The 15,306-nt window shown below is 42.2% G+C and overlaps 1 protein-coding gene and 1 pseudogene across 2 annotated transcripts; one reads left to right on the forward strand and one right to left on the reverse strand.

Annotated features, from left to right (window-relative positions):
• Nucleotides 1-3,493: 3,493 nt before the first annotated feature.
• Nucleotides 3,494-4,678, forward strand: LOC306649470 (heterogeneous nuclear ribonucleoprotein D-like; annotated as a pseudogene). The gene has a single exon. The product of its transcript is annotated as a heterogeneous nuclear ribonucleoprotein D-like (transcript).
• A 3,130-nt stretch (nt 4,679-7,808) lies between these two features.
• Nucleotides 7,809-8,705, reverse strand: LOC306649474 (uncharacterized protein; the record flags this gene model as incomplete). Its single annotated transcript, XM_079120502.1, has 1 exon — nt 7,809-8,705. One exon carries the CDS (start codon nt 8,703-8,705, stop codon nt 8,202-8,204), a length of 504 nt encoding a protein of 167 aa, XP_078976628.1. The 3' UTR covers nt 7,809-8,201.
• Between the last annotated feature and the right edge of the window lie 6,601 nt (nt 8,706-15,306).

A 15,306-nucleotide genomic window follows, 5' to 3' on the forward strand; every position in this document is an offset into this window, starting at 1 on the left:
TCTTTGGTTAGATTGATTTCCAAGTATTTTATTTTTTTGAGGCCATTGGGAATGGAGTTGTTTTCCTCACTTCCCTTTCAGATGTTTCATCTCTTATGTATAAAAATGCTTTAGATAGTATATGTCCTCCTGGTTCAGTTTGGGAGGATCATATGTCTCTAGAAATTTGTCGATGTCTTTGGTATTTTCTATTTTGTTGGAATACAGATTTTCACAGTAGTTTCTCATTATGTTATGTATTTCAGTGGTGTCTGTCATGATTTTCTGTTTTCATCACGAATTTTAGTAATTTGAGTTTTCTCTCTCCTCTTTGTTAGTGTGGCTAAGGGTTTGTCTATTTTGTTTCCTTTTTCAAAGAACCAACTTTTTGTTTTGTCAATTTTTTGAATTGTTTCTTTTGCTTCAATTTCATTGATTTCAGCTCTGATTTTAATTATTTCCTGTCTTCTACTACTTTTGGTGTTGTTCTGTTCTTCTTTTTCTAGGACTTTGAGCTGTAATGTTAGGTCATTTAGTTGTTGACTTTTTATTCTTTTCTTTCTTTTTTTTTTTTTTTTTTTTTTTTTTTTTTCGGTACTGGGGATTGAACCCAGGACCTTGTGCTTGCGAGGCACACACTCTACCAACTGAGCTATATCCCAGCCCACTTATTCTTTTCTTGAATGCGCTCCATGCGATGAATTTTACTCTTTGTACTGCTTTCATAGTGTCCCAGAGATTTTGATACATTGTATCATTGTTCTAATTTACCTCTAAGAATTTTTTTATCTCCTCCCTGATATTTTCTGTTATCTATGCTTCATCCAATAGCATATTATTTAGTCTCCAGGTGTTGGAGTAATTTCTTCTTTTTTTAATTTTGTCATTGATTTCTAATTTCATTTCATTATGATGTGATAGAACACAAGGCAGTATCTCTATTTTTTGCATTTACTAAGGGCTGCTTCGTGGCATAACATATGTTCTATTTTCAAAAAGTTTCCATGTGCTGCTGAGAAGAAAGTGTATTCACTTGCTGATGGATGGAATATTCTATATATGTCTGTTAAGTCTAGGTTATTGATTGTGTTATTGAGTTCTATGGTTTCTTTGTTTAGTTTTTGTTTGGAAGATCTATCCAGTGGTGATGGCAGTATGTTAAAGTCACCCAGAATTATTGTGTTGTGGTCTATTTGATTCCTGAAATTGAGAAGGATTTGTTTCATGTAGATGGATGCACTGTTGTTTGGGACATAAATATTTATGATCGTTATGTCTTCCTGATTTATGGTTCCCTTAAGCAGTATGAAATGTCCTTCTTTATCCCTTCTGACTAACTTTGGCTTTAAGTCCACTTTATCTGAAATAAGGATGGAAACCCCCACATGTAACCAAACCTGCAAGTACTGTGACAGTGAACTTCCAGGCAACAGCAGGGAGCTGGTGCTCCACTGGCTGTCTGTGGTCAGTTTGCTGACTGCTGTTGGATGATCGGGAGGTGAACCTTTGGCTGTGGGTGATGGAAAGGTGAAAGGCAGGCCATGGACAGGCAAGAGGCAGGTAAATGGCAGATGATAGGTGCCTGACAGTGAGCAAGCTACACTCGAAAAGGTATCCATATGCTGGCAGACTGCAGGTGATCACAGCAGACAAATGGGGTAAACAGCAGGGGATTGATAAACAGCAAAAACTGCCTTACCAAGAAACAGATATCCTTGATACCTGAGTTATGGAGCGACAAGGAATGCAGCCTCCCTCTAGTCCGCCATCTTGGATCCACCAGGAGGAAATATTTTTAGACACCTCTCAGGATGTAGCACAAAAGGATAAAGAAATGGAAAAAAAAAAGGGGGGGGGGGGTAAGAAATGGAAGATCAATTCATTCAAATTATATCTAACAGAATTTCCAGAAAGAAAAAACAGAGGAAATGGAGTGAAGGAAATAATCAAAGATTCTATCTGATGGAGGAAAACATGGCTCTCACCTTGGCTGCACATTGGAATCACCTGAGGAACTTTTTAACCACTGCTAAAGAACTCCCAATGCTGGCAAGATGGAGGAACAGGGCCCGGTCTGGAAACAACCACCATCACCATAACATAGACATAACAAAGACAAAATAAACAGGAAGACAACAGTGTTCAAAACTGTACATCAGACAATGGCAAACAATAATGAAAGCAATGAAATCCCAGAGAGAAAAAAAACGTGCCAGGTTTGTCCTTCTAGGATTGACCATCTTATTCTCTCAAAAGAATTCCCGATGCCTAAGCCAGGAGGGAAAAGTGAGGTGGACCCCAGAGGACTTTCTGAGTGGAAGAAATGGAGGTGAGGGTCCAAGGAGAGCACAGCAGCTGGAATTGGCGATGAATACTAGGGAAAAGAGAGCTGCAGAGAGAGAGCCCCAGAGAACTTCAGAGGGTTCCCTCAAGTGCTTGGCAGAGAATTAATCAGCACGTGTGTGAGGAAACTACTCAAGGCCAGGGAAAGAACCATCTGAAAGGATTAGAGGGAACAGTGCCCAGGACTCACACAAGGCCAAGACCAGGGCATTTTCCCACCAGTCAGGCTGAGAACAATCAAAATTCACCCAGCACTGGGGAGGGAATAATTAACCCCAGACTGATCTCTGGTCTACCTAACAAATCCTAAAGATTATGCCAATATCTGGTGCTCAACAAAGTAAAATTTACAATATTTGGAAATCAATCAAAGATTACTAGAAACAAACAGTGCAGAGGCAACATACATCTTGGGAGAAAATATTTATAAACAATACATGTGATAAGGGGTTAATATCCAAAATAAATAAGGAACTCAAAAAACTTGAAAACCAAAACCAAAAACAAATATCCTGATTTTAAAATGGGTAAAAGACCCAAACATGTTTATAAAAGAGAACATACAAGTGGCCATCAGATAATACCAGGCATTGGTGGTGTGCACCTGTAATCCCAGCAACTCAGGAGGCTGAGGCAGGAGGATTGCAGGTTTGAGACCAGGCCGGGCAATTTAGCAAGACCCTTTTTCAAAATAAAACATAAAAATGACTGGGGATGCAGTTCAATGGTAGAGCACCCCTGGGTTGTTTAGGAAGTAGCTAGAAATGAGCAGTGAAATGCATGGTAAGGTCACAAGTATTCTTTAAATTGCTTTAGGGTCTTCTTTAAACATTTTCAAGGTGGATGAGAAAGTAAAGAGTGTTATGGCGAGATTACAATAAATCACCAAGTGGATCTCAAGGCAGGAGACAGAACCGTCTTTATTTACCAGCTGGCGGGACAGAGAGGTAGACTGTAAGTCTGCACCCTCCAACTCCCTCCAGAGTTAGAGTACAGCTTTTATACCATAAGTAAAGCATGTCAGTATATTACTTATAAGTGGCTGTTGTCATGACAATCAGAGAATGGTTACTAACATTTAAACAAATGTTAGGGTACACTATCCGAGAAAAATGGAACCCAGAGGGAGAACAATCTTACATTGTATAAGAATTGCCATTTTGTGAAATCCAGCTCCATACAACGCTCTGCCGCCGCTGCTGCCGCGACCAGGACTGCGCGCCAGCACCCCCCTGCCGACAGCTCCACCACCATGGAGGACATGAACGAGTACAGCAACAGAGGAATTCACAGAGGGATCCAAGATCAACGCAGCAAGAATCAGCAGGATGACGGTTGTAGACTGTACGATTAAAACAGATCCAGTCACTGGAAGATCAAGAGGATTTGGATTTGTGCTTTTCAAAGATGCTGCTAGTGTTGATAAGGTTTTGGACCTGAAAGAACACAAACTGGATGCAAATTGATAGACCCTAAAAGGGCCAGAGCTTTAAAAGGGAAAGAACCCCCTAAAAAGGTTTTCGTGGGTGGATTGAGCCCAGATACTTCTGAAGAACAAATTAAAGAATATTTTGGAGCCTTTGGAGAGATTGAAAATATTGAACTTCCCATGGATACAAAAACAAATGAAAGAAGAGGATTTTGTTTTATCACATATAAGATGAAGAGCCAGTAAAGAAATTGTTAGAAAGCAGATATCATCAAATTGGTTCTGGGAAGTGTGAAATCAAAGTTGCACAACCCAAAGAGGTATATAGGCAGCAATAGCAACAACAAAAAGGAGGAAGAGGTGCTGCAGCTGGTGGACGAGGTGGCACTAGGGGTCATGGCTGAGGTCAGGGCCAAAATTGGAACCAAGGATTTAATAACTATTATGATCAAGGATATGGAAATTACAATAGTGCCTATGGTGGTGATCAGAACTATAGTGGCTATGGCGGATATGATTATACTGGGTATAACTATGGGAACTATGGATATGGACAGGGATATGCAGACTACAGTGGTCAACAGAGCACTTATGGCAAGGCATCTTGAGGGGGTGGCAATCACCAAAATAATTACCAGCCATACTAAAGGAGGACATTGGAGAAAATAGGAGATGCTAAAGAAACCCATCTTGCAGGACGACATTGAAGATTGGTCTTCTGTTGATCTAAGATGATTATTTTGTAAAAGACTTTCTAGTGTACAAGGCACAACTGTGTCCCAACTGTATATAGCCGCCAATTAGTTTTCTTTGTTTTTACTTTGTCCTTTGCTATCTGTGTTATGACTCAATGTGGATTTGTGTTTATACAAATTTTATTTGTATGATTTCATGTTAAACCTCAAATAAATGCTTCCTTATGTGAAAAAAAAAAAAAAAAAAAGAATTGCCATTTTGTGTTGTCAAACATGCTATGCCAAGCAACTGTCAATGGGTACAGAGGCCAGGTATTCCCATAGGAGTAGCATTTCTTACGTGACATGGAGTCTCAGGGTAAAATGGAGACTGGTCATTGCCCACATAGCCTGACCCATAAGAAGAGTGGTAGCTAATTTGTAGAAAATAAATAAAAGCAAAGGAGCTACTTGGAAAATATGACAAGAGAAAAGGATTAATGTGACTAACTCTTGGTAGGGTCCATTGAGGTTGGTGTAGAGCTAGGGATTGTGGCTATAGTGTCTGGGAAGGAAGAGTCCTTTAGCAATGTAGGTATTCTAAGGTAACTCTGGCCAGCTACTGTTGGGGGCTGTGCCATGTTGGCGGCGCCAGGATGGCGCCTGATCACACCAGCAGCGAGGAGGTCGATTGACATAAGCACACTCAGGTGATTTTCTCGTCCACGCACACAATGTATGCACATGTGTTCTCCAGCACTAATTGCCTGCTCGGAGCGTCTCGCCTAATCTTTGCGTAAGAGGCATGGCCCTGCTCTCCGCCTCCTGGAGGTGATATAAGCATAGGCGGAGGGAGACAGAGATATAGCAGCCATTAGAAGCAGCCAGAGGGAAAAACACTCCACAGCAGCCATTAGCAGAAGAAAAGCAGTAGCAGAAGACACGCGGTGTGGCAGTAGCCAGAGAAGACACGCCACAGAAGCCATTAGCAAAAAAGCCAGAAGAAAGAACACAGTAGCGAGTAGGGGCAGCGGTGGAAGGCAGATGGCGGAACGGAGAACTGAGACATGTCACTAGGGCACCTTAGGTAGATGTACCCTTAGTTCACAGGATGCAGGACTTTAAGGCGTAGCAAGTTTCTCTCTTAAGCAATGTCTCTCTCTCTCTCTCTCCTCTCAAAGCAAGTAAACCTCATTTCCTCTATCCTCTATGAACAAGCAAGAAAGCAGTGCACTAAAGAGAAAGATAGAAGTGCCTCAGTTTCCACTCCACCACCCATAAGACCCGTGCAAGTTGTTGCTGCAAGCGGTGACAAATATCCATGGATTTTGGAACTGCGAAGAGCCAGTGACAAGCTACTGGCCCCAATGTCCACATTAACAGGATTGACTTGTAGATAAAGCCCCCTAAATAGGATGGCCACCATGACAGTTCAAGAGAGGACCAACTAAGGTCAAAAACTCCACCACCTGACATCAAGGAGGAGTTGGACACCTGATGGGTGAAGGTTGCTGAAGGAGGACCTCAGTTCTCCTGGTAAACATCAAACAGTAATAAATTTGGAGATAGCGTTGTCTCCTTTGTTGTTCTCTGCTCGGAGACAGCTAACTCTCTCTCTTGAGAGTGCTCTGTGCTTGAGCCTCACTTTTGCTTTACTTTCACCTCACTTTCACTTATAATAAAGTTCTCTTGCATGGCTTTTGGTGTCTGACTTTAAATTTTCTTTTGTCAGAACACAAGAACCGAAGTTTCAGCTCCCTGCTTTTGTGGGACAGGTTCAATACTAGTACCCCCACCTTTGAAAGAAAAGAGAGAGAGAGAGAGAGAGAGAGAGAGAGAATGAATCAGAAGAAGAAGGAGGAGGAGGAGGAGGACAGGAAGGAAGGAAAGGAGGGAGGGGGAGGAAGGGGGAAGGGAAGAAGAAAGAGAAAGAAAGAAAGGAAAGAAGGAAGGAAGGAACAAACAAACGAAGAAAGAAAGAGAGAAACACAAATAATAGGTGATTTCAAAAGAAGGCAGAAAAAAAGCCAGTGTGGTGGTGCACGCCTGTAATCCCAGCGACTTGGCTGAGGCAGGAGGATCGCAAGTTTGAGACCAACCTTAGTGAGGCCCTGTCTCAAAAAAATAAAAAGAACTAGGGCTCAGATTGTGGCACAGTGATAGAGCACTTGCCTAGCATGTGTGAGGGACTGGGTTCGATTCTCAGCACCACATGTAAATGCATGAATAAAATAAAGGTCTATCAACATCTAAAAATAAAAGAAATAAAAATAAAAAGAACTGGGGATGTAGCTCAGTGATAAGAGCATCTCTAGGTTCAATCCCCAAATCCACAGTAAAAAAAAAAAAAAAAGAAAGAAAGGAAAAGAAAAAAGAAAGAAAGAAAGAAAAAAGGAAACAAAGAACAGATGGGACATATGAGAAACTTTAGTACTGACTCTTAAGCCAGAGACCCCTCCAGCTAGTGCGTTAGTGCACACGTGTATGCATGTCTATTTGTATGTGCCCTCTGGGCACCTGTGATGGGCCCAGTCAGGCATGTGTGTATGTGTGTGTAGATGGAAACCCATGGACCAGAAAAAGAAAGAAAAGGCATCCAAATTGGAATGCTAATTTTTTTTTTAAACACAGTACTGAGGATTGAACCCAGGTCCTTGCACGTGTTGGGTAAGCACTTTGCTGCCGAGCTACATCCCCAACCAAGGCATCCAAATTGGAAAGGAGGAAATAAAGCTGTGTTTGCTGCCAGGTGTGGTGGTGCACAACTGTAATCCCAGCAACTCTGGAGGCCTAGGCAGGAGAATTGTGAGTTCCAGTCCAGCCTGGGAAATTTAATGAGACCCTGTATCAAAATAAAAAATAAGATGGGTTGGGGATATAACTCAGTGGTAGAGCACCCCCAGTTCTCAATCCCTAGTACCCAAAACAAAGAAAGAAACAAAAACAGTGTTGGCAAGGCTGTGGATAATCTAGGACTCTTTTTTTTTTTTTTTTTTTTTTTTTTGCATTTAAAAGGTATAAATATATTTATAGGTCCCTTCCATTTATCAGGACAAAAAGTCAAAATAACTTTCTGAACATAAACATAAAAATAGAGCACACTTATTAACAGTAGGAAAACTCCTAAGGTTATAGTATCAATGTATTAAATTTTACATAGTAACACAGTCAAAAGCATTAGAAATTCATTGCCAGATATTCCAAGCCTTATCCTGAAAACTTGTCTGACACATACCATTAACATATAACAAAGTATGGCATTTATTTTACAGGAAGAAAAAATAAGTTTCATCACAAAAACATATTTACTAGATTGCAGCTTTGATTAAGTTCTACAGATATATTTTAAAGATTAAAAAAGAAAAACAAGATTCATCTCTAAAATAAAAGTCATATGTATATATGATAATAACCTTTATGCTCTTAGAATGTAAAACACTTAGAAATTTTTATTTTTGGTACCAGGGATTTAACTCAGGAGTGTTTAACCACTGAGTCACATCCCCATCTCTGTTTATTTTTTATTTTGAGACAGGAGCTCCCTAGATTGTTGAGGGCCTCGCTAAGTTGCTGAGGCTGACTTTGAATCCACAATCCTCCTGCCTCAGCCTCTGGAGCCACTGGGATTCCAGGCGTATGCCACTGCACCCGGCAGAAGCTTTTGAACTCTAGAAATTTTGACCACTTAATCTATTTGGCTTTAACATTGTCTATGTTCTCTTCTGAGAATCACAATGATATTTTCAGTCCATCAGTCCAACATGGATAGAGCCATTCTATTTTTTCTTCTTCTTTGGTGGCTCATCTTCAGAGCTGCTATCTGTGCTGGTGCTGCTGCTACTGGAAGAGCTGGAGTCTGAGTCTGAATCAGTGGAGGAGGAAGAGGTTGTGGAGGAGGCTGAAGATGAAGAACTAGAGGAGCTCTCGTCAGTGTCACTGTCCTCTGAAGAAGATGAGGTAGATGTTTCTTCACTCTCTGAGGATGAATCACTGGCTGAACTGTCACTGCTACTGGAACTAGTTACACTCTTTGACCTTTTTTTCTTGGTCTTTTTTTCTACATTAGTCTCTCCAATGCTTTGTTGTAATAATAATCTGTTTTCTTTTTCTTTTAAAGCTTTCTTTAGTTCTGCTGTTCTTGAAGTCCTATGGAGGTATTTTCTTTTTCCTGTGCATTCATAAGTCCAATGTCCAAATTCCAAGCATTTCTGACATCTTACATGTTGCTTATTTGCTTCAGCTTGTCTCCGCGCTATAAGCCGCTGCATGGAAGTCGCCATCTTCACCTAGGACTCTTAAAGTGTTGGTGAGAATAGAAAATGGCATAGCATTTTGGGAAAACAATTTTGACAGTTTCTCAGAAAGTCAAACATAAATTTTAAATTATATTCCTAGTGTCTGCCCAAGAGAAGTTGAAGATAGACGCCCAGACAAAAAGCTGGGCGTGGTGGTGCACGCCTGAAATCCCAGCAGCTATGGAGGCTGAGGCAGGAGGATCAAGAGTTCGAAGCCAGCCTCAGCAAAAGCGAGGCTCTAAGCAACTCAGTGAGACCCTGTCTCTAAATAAAATACAAAATAGGGCTGGGGACGTGGCTCAGTGGTCGAGGGCCCCTGAGTTCAATCCCCAGTACAAAAAAAAAAAAAAAAAGTACATAAATTTTCATAGCAGCATGTAGAAACAATATACATACCTACCACTGATGAGCAGATAAATAAAATGAGGTATATTCATCCAATGAAAGATTCTGCCATTATACTGACACATGATGCATCATGGATGACCCCGGAAACCAGTAGAAGAAGTCAGACCCCAAGGCCACATGTTGTACGATCTATTCAGATGAGATATCCAGCATAAGTCAATCTGTGGGGACAGGACTTAGAGTAACAGTTGCAAGTGGCCCAGGCGAAGTGGGACATGAGCAACGACTGTTAATGGATATGGAATTTCCTTGGGGTGGGGAGTGTTAAAATGTTTTGAAATTTTATAGTGGTGATAGTTTGCACAACGCTGGGACAATATTAAAAAACACCAAATTAAACACTTTAAAGGGGTGAATTTTATGTATGTAAATCATACCTTAAAGTATCAAGATGAGGGAATTAGACTAAAGTTATAATGATAGCAGTAGACTACGAACAAAAACATAAGTAGTGCTCATTTTTTAAACTTTATTTTATTTATTTTTTATGTGGTTCTGAGGATTGAACCTAGTGCCTCACACATGCTAGGCAAGCACTAGACCACTGAGCCTCAACCCCAACCCAGCAGTGCCCCTTTCTCTCTCTGCTTCCTATCTGCCACAAGCTGAGATGTTTCCTCCACCACACCCTTCTGCCATGTGATGTTCAGCAGACCATAGACTGAAACTTCTGAAACTGGGAGCCAAAACAAACCTTTCCTTCTCTCAGTTGTATCTCCCAGGTGTTATGCCAGGCCCATTGTGTGTCTCCCTTATTTCCTCACAACAAGCCCGCTAACTGCTCTTCATGAATCATTTTACAGAAGAGGATACCAAACTCAGAGACTTAGTCACTTGCTCATAGTCACACAGTTAAGAAGGGAGAAAACACAGTCCTGGTTCCAGGTGGGGACGATGGTGAGAACACTCCCCAGGAGACGCTGGTTAGGATCTTCTAGCAGATCCAAAAGCAGGAGTCGAAAACCAGTGAGGACCACTGTCCCAGATGCAGAAGATGGCGACACTGATGGTAGGGAAGAAATTGATTGGCTCCCTGAATCACAGCTTGACTGTGAGACTCTCCACTAGAGTCAGCAACTTGAGGAGGAATGGTAATCGGTTATGGTAATCCATGGATCCACACCTAGCAAGGGCCTGGCACATAGTAGGTGTTCAGTGAATGTTTCTCGACTCATCACTGACTACAACCTCACACAAGGAGCAGGCTTAGAAGCGGATTGCAAATCCCAAATCCGATATGCACACAGGAACTCTTGCTGTTTCTTTTGTAAGTGACTTGGGCGCAGAAGTAAAGTGCACACGGAGGACCGTGGGGTGTGTGCGACGGGCTATGGGCAGGACACAAGGCACAAAGGACGCAGAGGCCCCACACTGAACCCGCTCTAGGGCATCACAACCTCCCCCACTTGGAACCAGAGTGAGCAGCTCCCAAGACACCTTGGAGACAGAGGTCACATGTCCACCTGCTGACCAATCAGCAGAGACCATCCTCCTTGGTCAGTGTGATTGGCTAAGGTCTGGACATGTGACCAATCAGGGCCCCGGTCAGACCTTTGGCGCGGAGCCCTGAGGGAGGAGAAGCTCTATTTCTGTTGGGTTGCTGAGACTGTTGGGAGGCATCTTGTCTTGATCGTGGACTTCTTGGGAGAAAGATACCAGCACAGAGGGCAGTTAGCGGAGCCAAGAGGTCGGGACAGGTAATCTAGATGTTCACTGCGGGACCGTCTCCGCCTTGGCCCTGGAAGAATTCTGGAGCAGAATAAGAGGAAGTGTACGGAATGGGCCCAGCTTTGGGTCAGCCACGAAATCTGCTATTTTCATATCATATGCAGCAATCAGCTGAATATTCTCAAGTTTAAGGTCCTATGAACAGTGCCCTTCTGGTAGCAAGAGTGCATAGCAGGTGTCACCTGTTTGAACAACCTTTGGGTCTCTTCCTCTAGCATGGGGACATGCTGTAATGCATGGTGAGGGAAGCACTCCTCTTCTGGCAAACTCTGACGAAGTATGCATTTCTTTCCAGTGTCACACTTTTAACTACTATAGGTTTATATACTTTACCATTGAGAAGAAACCCTTGTTTAAAAGAAAAAAAGTACCAAAAATAAAGAAGAAAAAATTTAAAACACAAGGAAAAATAAAGAAGCGAAAAAGTGTGAGTGATGTAAACTGCGTCCTTCACATCGCATTTGTGCGTGGGGTGGGTGGTCCCGGGAATTGAATTCAGGGCACTTGACCACTGAGCCACATCCCCAGCCCTATTTTGTATTTTATTTTGAGACAAGGTCTCATTGAGTTGCTTAGCGCCTTGCTTTTGCTGAGGCTGGCTTTGAACTCACGATCCTCCTGTCTCCGCCTCTGTAGCCGCTGGGACTACAGGTGTGGGCCACCCAACTGGCCTTCACATCACATTCTTAACGCTGTAAAAGATCCATCTTTACAATCCAAGAGGAAACTGCTGGAAGAATTTAAAGCAGAACTCTTTAGAAGTGGTTCTCTCAGGGAGGTGGGAGGGGTAGAGATTTTTTTAGCTCTTTTCATTTTACATGCTGGTAAGTAAATTAAAAAATAGAAAAAGAGATGAATGAACTATCAAAATTTATGGATGGACCTTTTAAGGGGGATTCTGTTTTAATTCTCATACTCAGAGCATCACCAGATCATTGAATCATAGATCGTGTAAACAGTTCTGCTTGTTCTGTTTTCCCCAACACACTTTTCACTGAATTAGTCAGGAATAAAATGTGCAAGACTTGATTTGGCCCTTGAAATCTTACGTCCAATTTAGGTAATCACTATACCAACAATATAAAAATATATTAACTGTAGTCCTTCATCTAAAAAAAACTGCCAAGTCTCAGTGAGTTCCCCTTTGGGCTCATAACAGATTGGAAAATAAAACAGATTGTACAAAAAATTTAAATTAAGCATTCTTTTGGTTTTTAGTGAGATTTACCAGGATTTTATTGCCTATTTTTTTAAAGGTAGGAAGCATAATTTGTGTTTAGCTTTTAAGGAAGGAATATTTTTGCTGAGTGTAGTGGGATGGGCCTAAAATCCCAGTAACTCAGGAAGCTGAGGCAGGAGGATTGTGAGTTCAAAGCCAGCCTCAGCAACTTAGTGAGGCATTTAGCAGTGAGACCCTGTCTCTAAATAAAATATTTAAAAAGGGCTGGGGATGTTGCTCAGTGGTTAAGCACCCCGGGTTCAATCTTCAGTATAAAAAATAATTAAAATTAAAAAGGGCTGGGAATGTAGCTCAGTGACAGAGCATCCCTGGGTTCAATCCCCAGTACCAAAAGATAAGTAAATAAAAAAGGAAGATAGGAATAATGCCTTTAGATGTTGGTGTATGATTTCAGCAAAGAACCTTGCTTTCAAAAAATGTATCAGTTACTTAATTAGGTTCTTGGTAAGAAATTTGGAACACCAGGCTGGGGGGATAGCTCAGTTGGTAGAGTGCTTGCCTTGCAAGCAAAGGGTCCTGGGTTTGATCCCCAGCACCAGCAAAAAAGAAAAAAATTTAGAACACCAACATGTGTTTTGTTAGTGCAAGACACACTGCATGTGGTTTTGGAGCTGAGGAATAACTGATTTGGGGTAAAATGAGTGAATCCACAGCTTTCTGATCAACCTTGCACTGCTCTGCAATTTCATATTTCTCATTCTCCATATTTCTCACCTTCCTGGTGTCTGGGCTTCTGCAGCTGCTGCTTGAATTAAGCATCGGAGAGATGTGAGATTTTCACGTTGCTGATATAGCAATCTTTATGGAGGTGGCCATAACAAATTCTGGTGTAGAGGTCCAGTCACAAGTAGCAAGCCCACTGAGGATGACCAAGATGGTCCTGGGAGTGATGCCCACCGTCTTCCTGTACACTGAAGGATTTATGCCAAGGCTGCACAGTTTCCATTCAGTAGGGTAGTACCTGGGCATTTTGTGAGGTTTAACCACCCTGGTACCACCGTTTTTTGTCACCACCAAGTGGTTTTGTATCAGAAGAACCTCCTCCTTTCAGCATTGGCTGAGTACTACCTCTCCTACGTGGGCTTTGGGGAATATGTAGAGATTGGGAGTTTCTGCCAATTCCTCTAGCCAGGACAGGATTTTGGCTGCAGTGGGGCTGCCTTTCTTGGGCTCCTTAACCTCAGGGTTACCCCTTTTAACTGAGAGAGAGCCTTCTCAGCTCCTTCTCCTTACTTAGCATCTGGTTTCTAGACTTTTTCACCTGTCATCTTGCAAGATGGGAAAGAGAACTAAGTACCTTATTTGCTTTTTTCCCTTGGTTAAAAAGGGCTGGGGGGTGTGCACAAAGCTCTGGGTTCCCTCCCCAACACTGCAAACACCAAAGCAAAAAAACATTCAGACACCTATGGGAACACAGTTTGCAGGATAGCACTTGTAAGTCTCCTGGTTTAGCTGAAGAACTAAAAGAGGAAGGAGGTTACCCAGGGAACCACTAAACTCGAGATATGTATGATCTCTGTGCCCTGCTAATTTTCCACATGTGCTGTGCTGTATTCCAGTTATCTGAAAAGCACTATATATCTGAAATAAGGGAAGTTCACATGTACTGGGGGAAAATCAATGATAGATGGAGACGTTATTCATAGCCTGTGGTCAGGTGTGTGTGTGTGTGTGTGTTACTGAGGATTGAATCCTCAATAACTATAACTCAATAACTAGTAAAGGGGTGCTTTACTAGTGAGCCACATCCACAGTCTATTTATTTTGAGACAGGGTCTTGCTAAGTTGCCAGTGCTGGCCTGGAATTGATGATCCTCCTGCCTCAGCCCCCTGAGTTAGTGGGATTACAGGCGAGCACCACTGTGCCCTGCCTGGGGTCAGATTTTCTTCAGTATTTAGTTTTGTTTTACAATCCTGGGCTACTGAGGGCTTCAGAAAGCTGGTCTTAAATGTTACTGAGTAACTGCCAAAATGATCTATGACTCAGGAAGACATTGGAACAAAGTATAGAGATGCTGAAACATTTATGGAATTTTACCTACTCTATTGTCTTGGAAGGCTAGCGACAAAGTAATGTATGAGTCCCCAGAATAAAACCACAGTGGAATTTTTTTTAATCCAAAATTGAATTATTTTAAGATACAGTTTCGTTTGCTAAGAATGTCTTGCTGTTTTTTTAATGATTCCACCCTTCCTTGGCTGTGGCCCATTGAGGCAGTTGACTAACTGACAACCTGCTTTAACCTTTTTGACCCTGTAGGCTGCGTGGCCTAGGTTTGGGTGCCATAGCATTAGTTGGCGGGTGGGGAGGGGAGGGGTGGGAGGAGAAATAGGTGGATGGGAGCATACATGGGTGCTTAGGAGGATAGATGGAACAGCATTTGGTGGATGGGGTGGGTGGCCAGGCAGGTGAGTAGGTGAGGAGGAGGAGGATGGGTAGAAGCTGAGTGGGTGGCAGGGTAAATGAATAAGCAAGAGAGGAATGGAAGAGAGTGGGCAGGTGAGTAAATGAAAGGGGGAGGTGTCGATGGGCTGTTGAACTTGAAGTTCACAGGGCTTCGAAAAGTCACTGAGGTACCTTGGGCAGTTCGATGAGGATCTGATGAAGATATTCAGCTGGAAAAGTGGATGGAAAAATCCCACTTCAGCTTTCAAGTTCCTCCTCAGCTTTGAGCAGATGCTGTACTTGGTATTCATTGCCACCTTGGCTATTGTCTTTGGAATCCAGTGTTGAAATCAGAAAATAGAAGATGATGTAGTTCTAGCGCCCTCTGGTGGCTACGAGAGGATTTGGCATGCTATATCTTTTCCTTAAGGATTCTTCATTTTCTGTTCTTCCCCACCTCTACTCCAACCAAATGCTAGAACATAATCTTCCTGAGGTCAGATATATATTTTTTTCTCACAGTTTCATATCCATCACCTAGAAAAGTTCCTGGCACATAGTAGGTGTTCAGTAAACACTTATTAATGACATTTTAAATCCGGCCCCTCCACTTTATTGATGGGTGACCTTGAGCAGCTCTCTTAACTTTATAAAGCTTCAATTTTCTTATGAGTAAAATGAAGATGCTAACGCCCACCCCTCACAAGCATTAATTGAAGGAAGGGGACACATACTGGACCAGGGCACTCAGTCACTTCTTGTTCCTTTCTCATCCACCATTCTGCATTGGTGCATCATATACTGATGGCAGTACATCATTTTCA

This window comes from Sciurus vulgaris (genome assembly GCF_902686455.1).
Source record: "Sciurus vulgaris genome assembly, chromosome: 18".
Classification (NCBI taxonomy): domain Eukaryota; kingdom Metazoa; phylum Chordata; class Mammalia; order Rodentia; family Sciuridae; genus Sciurus; species Sciurus vulgaris.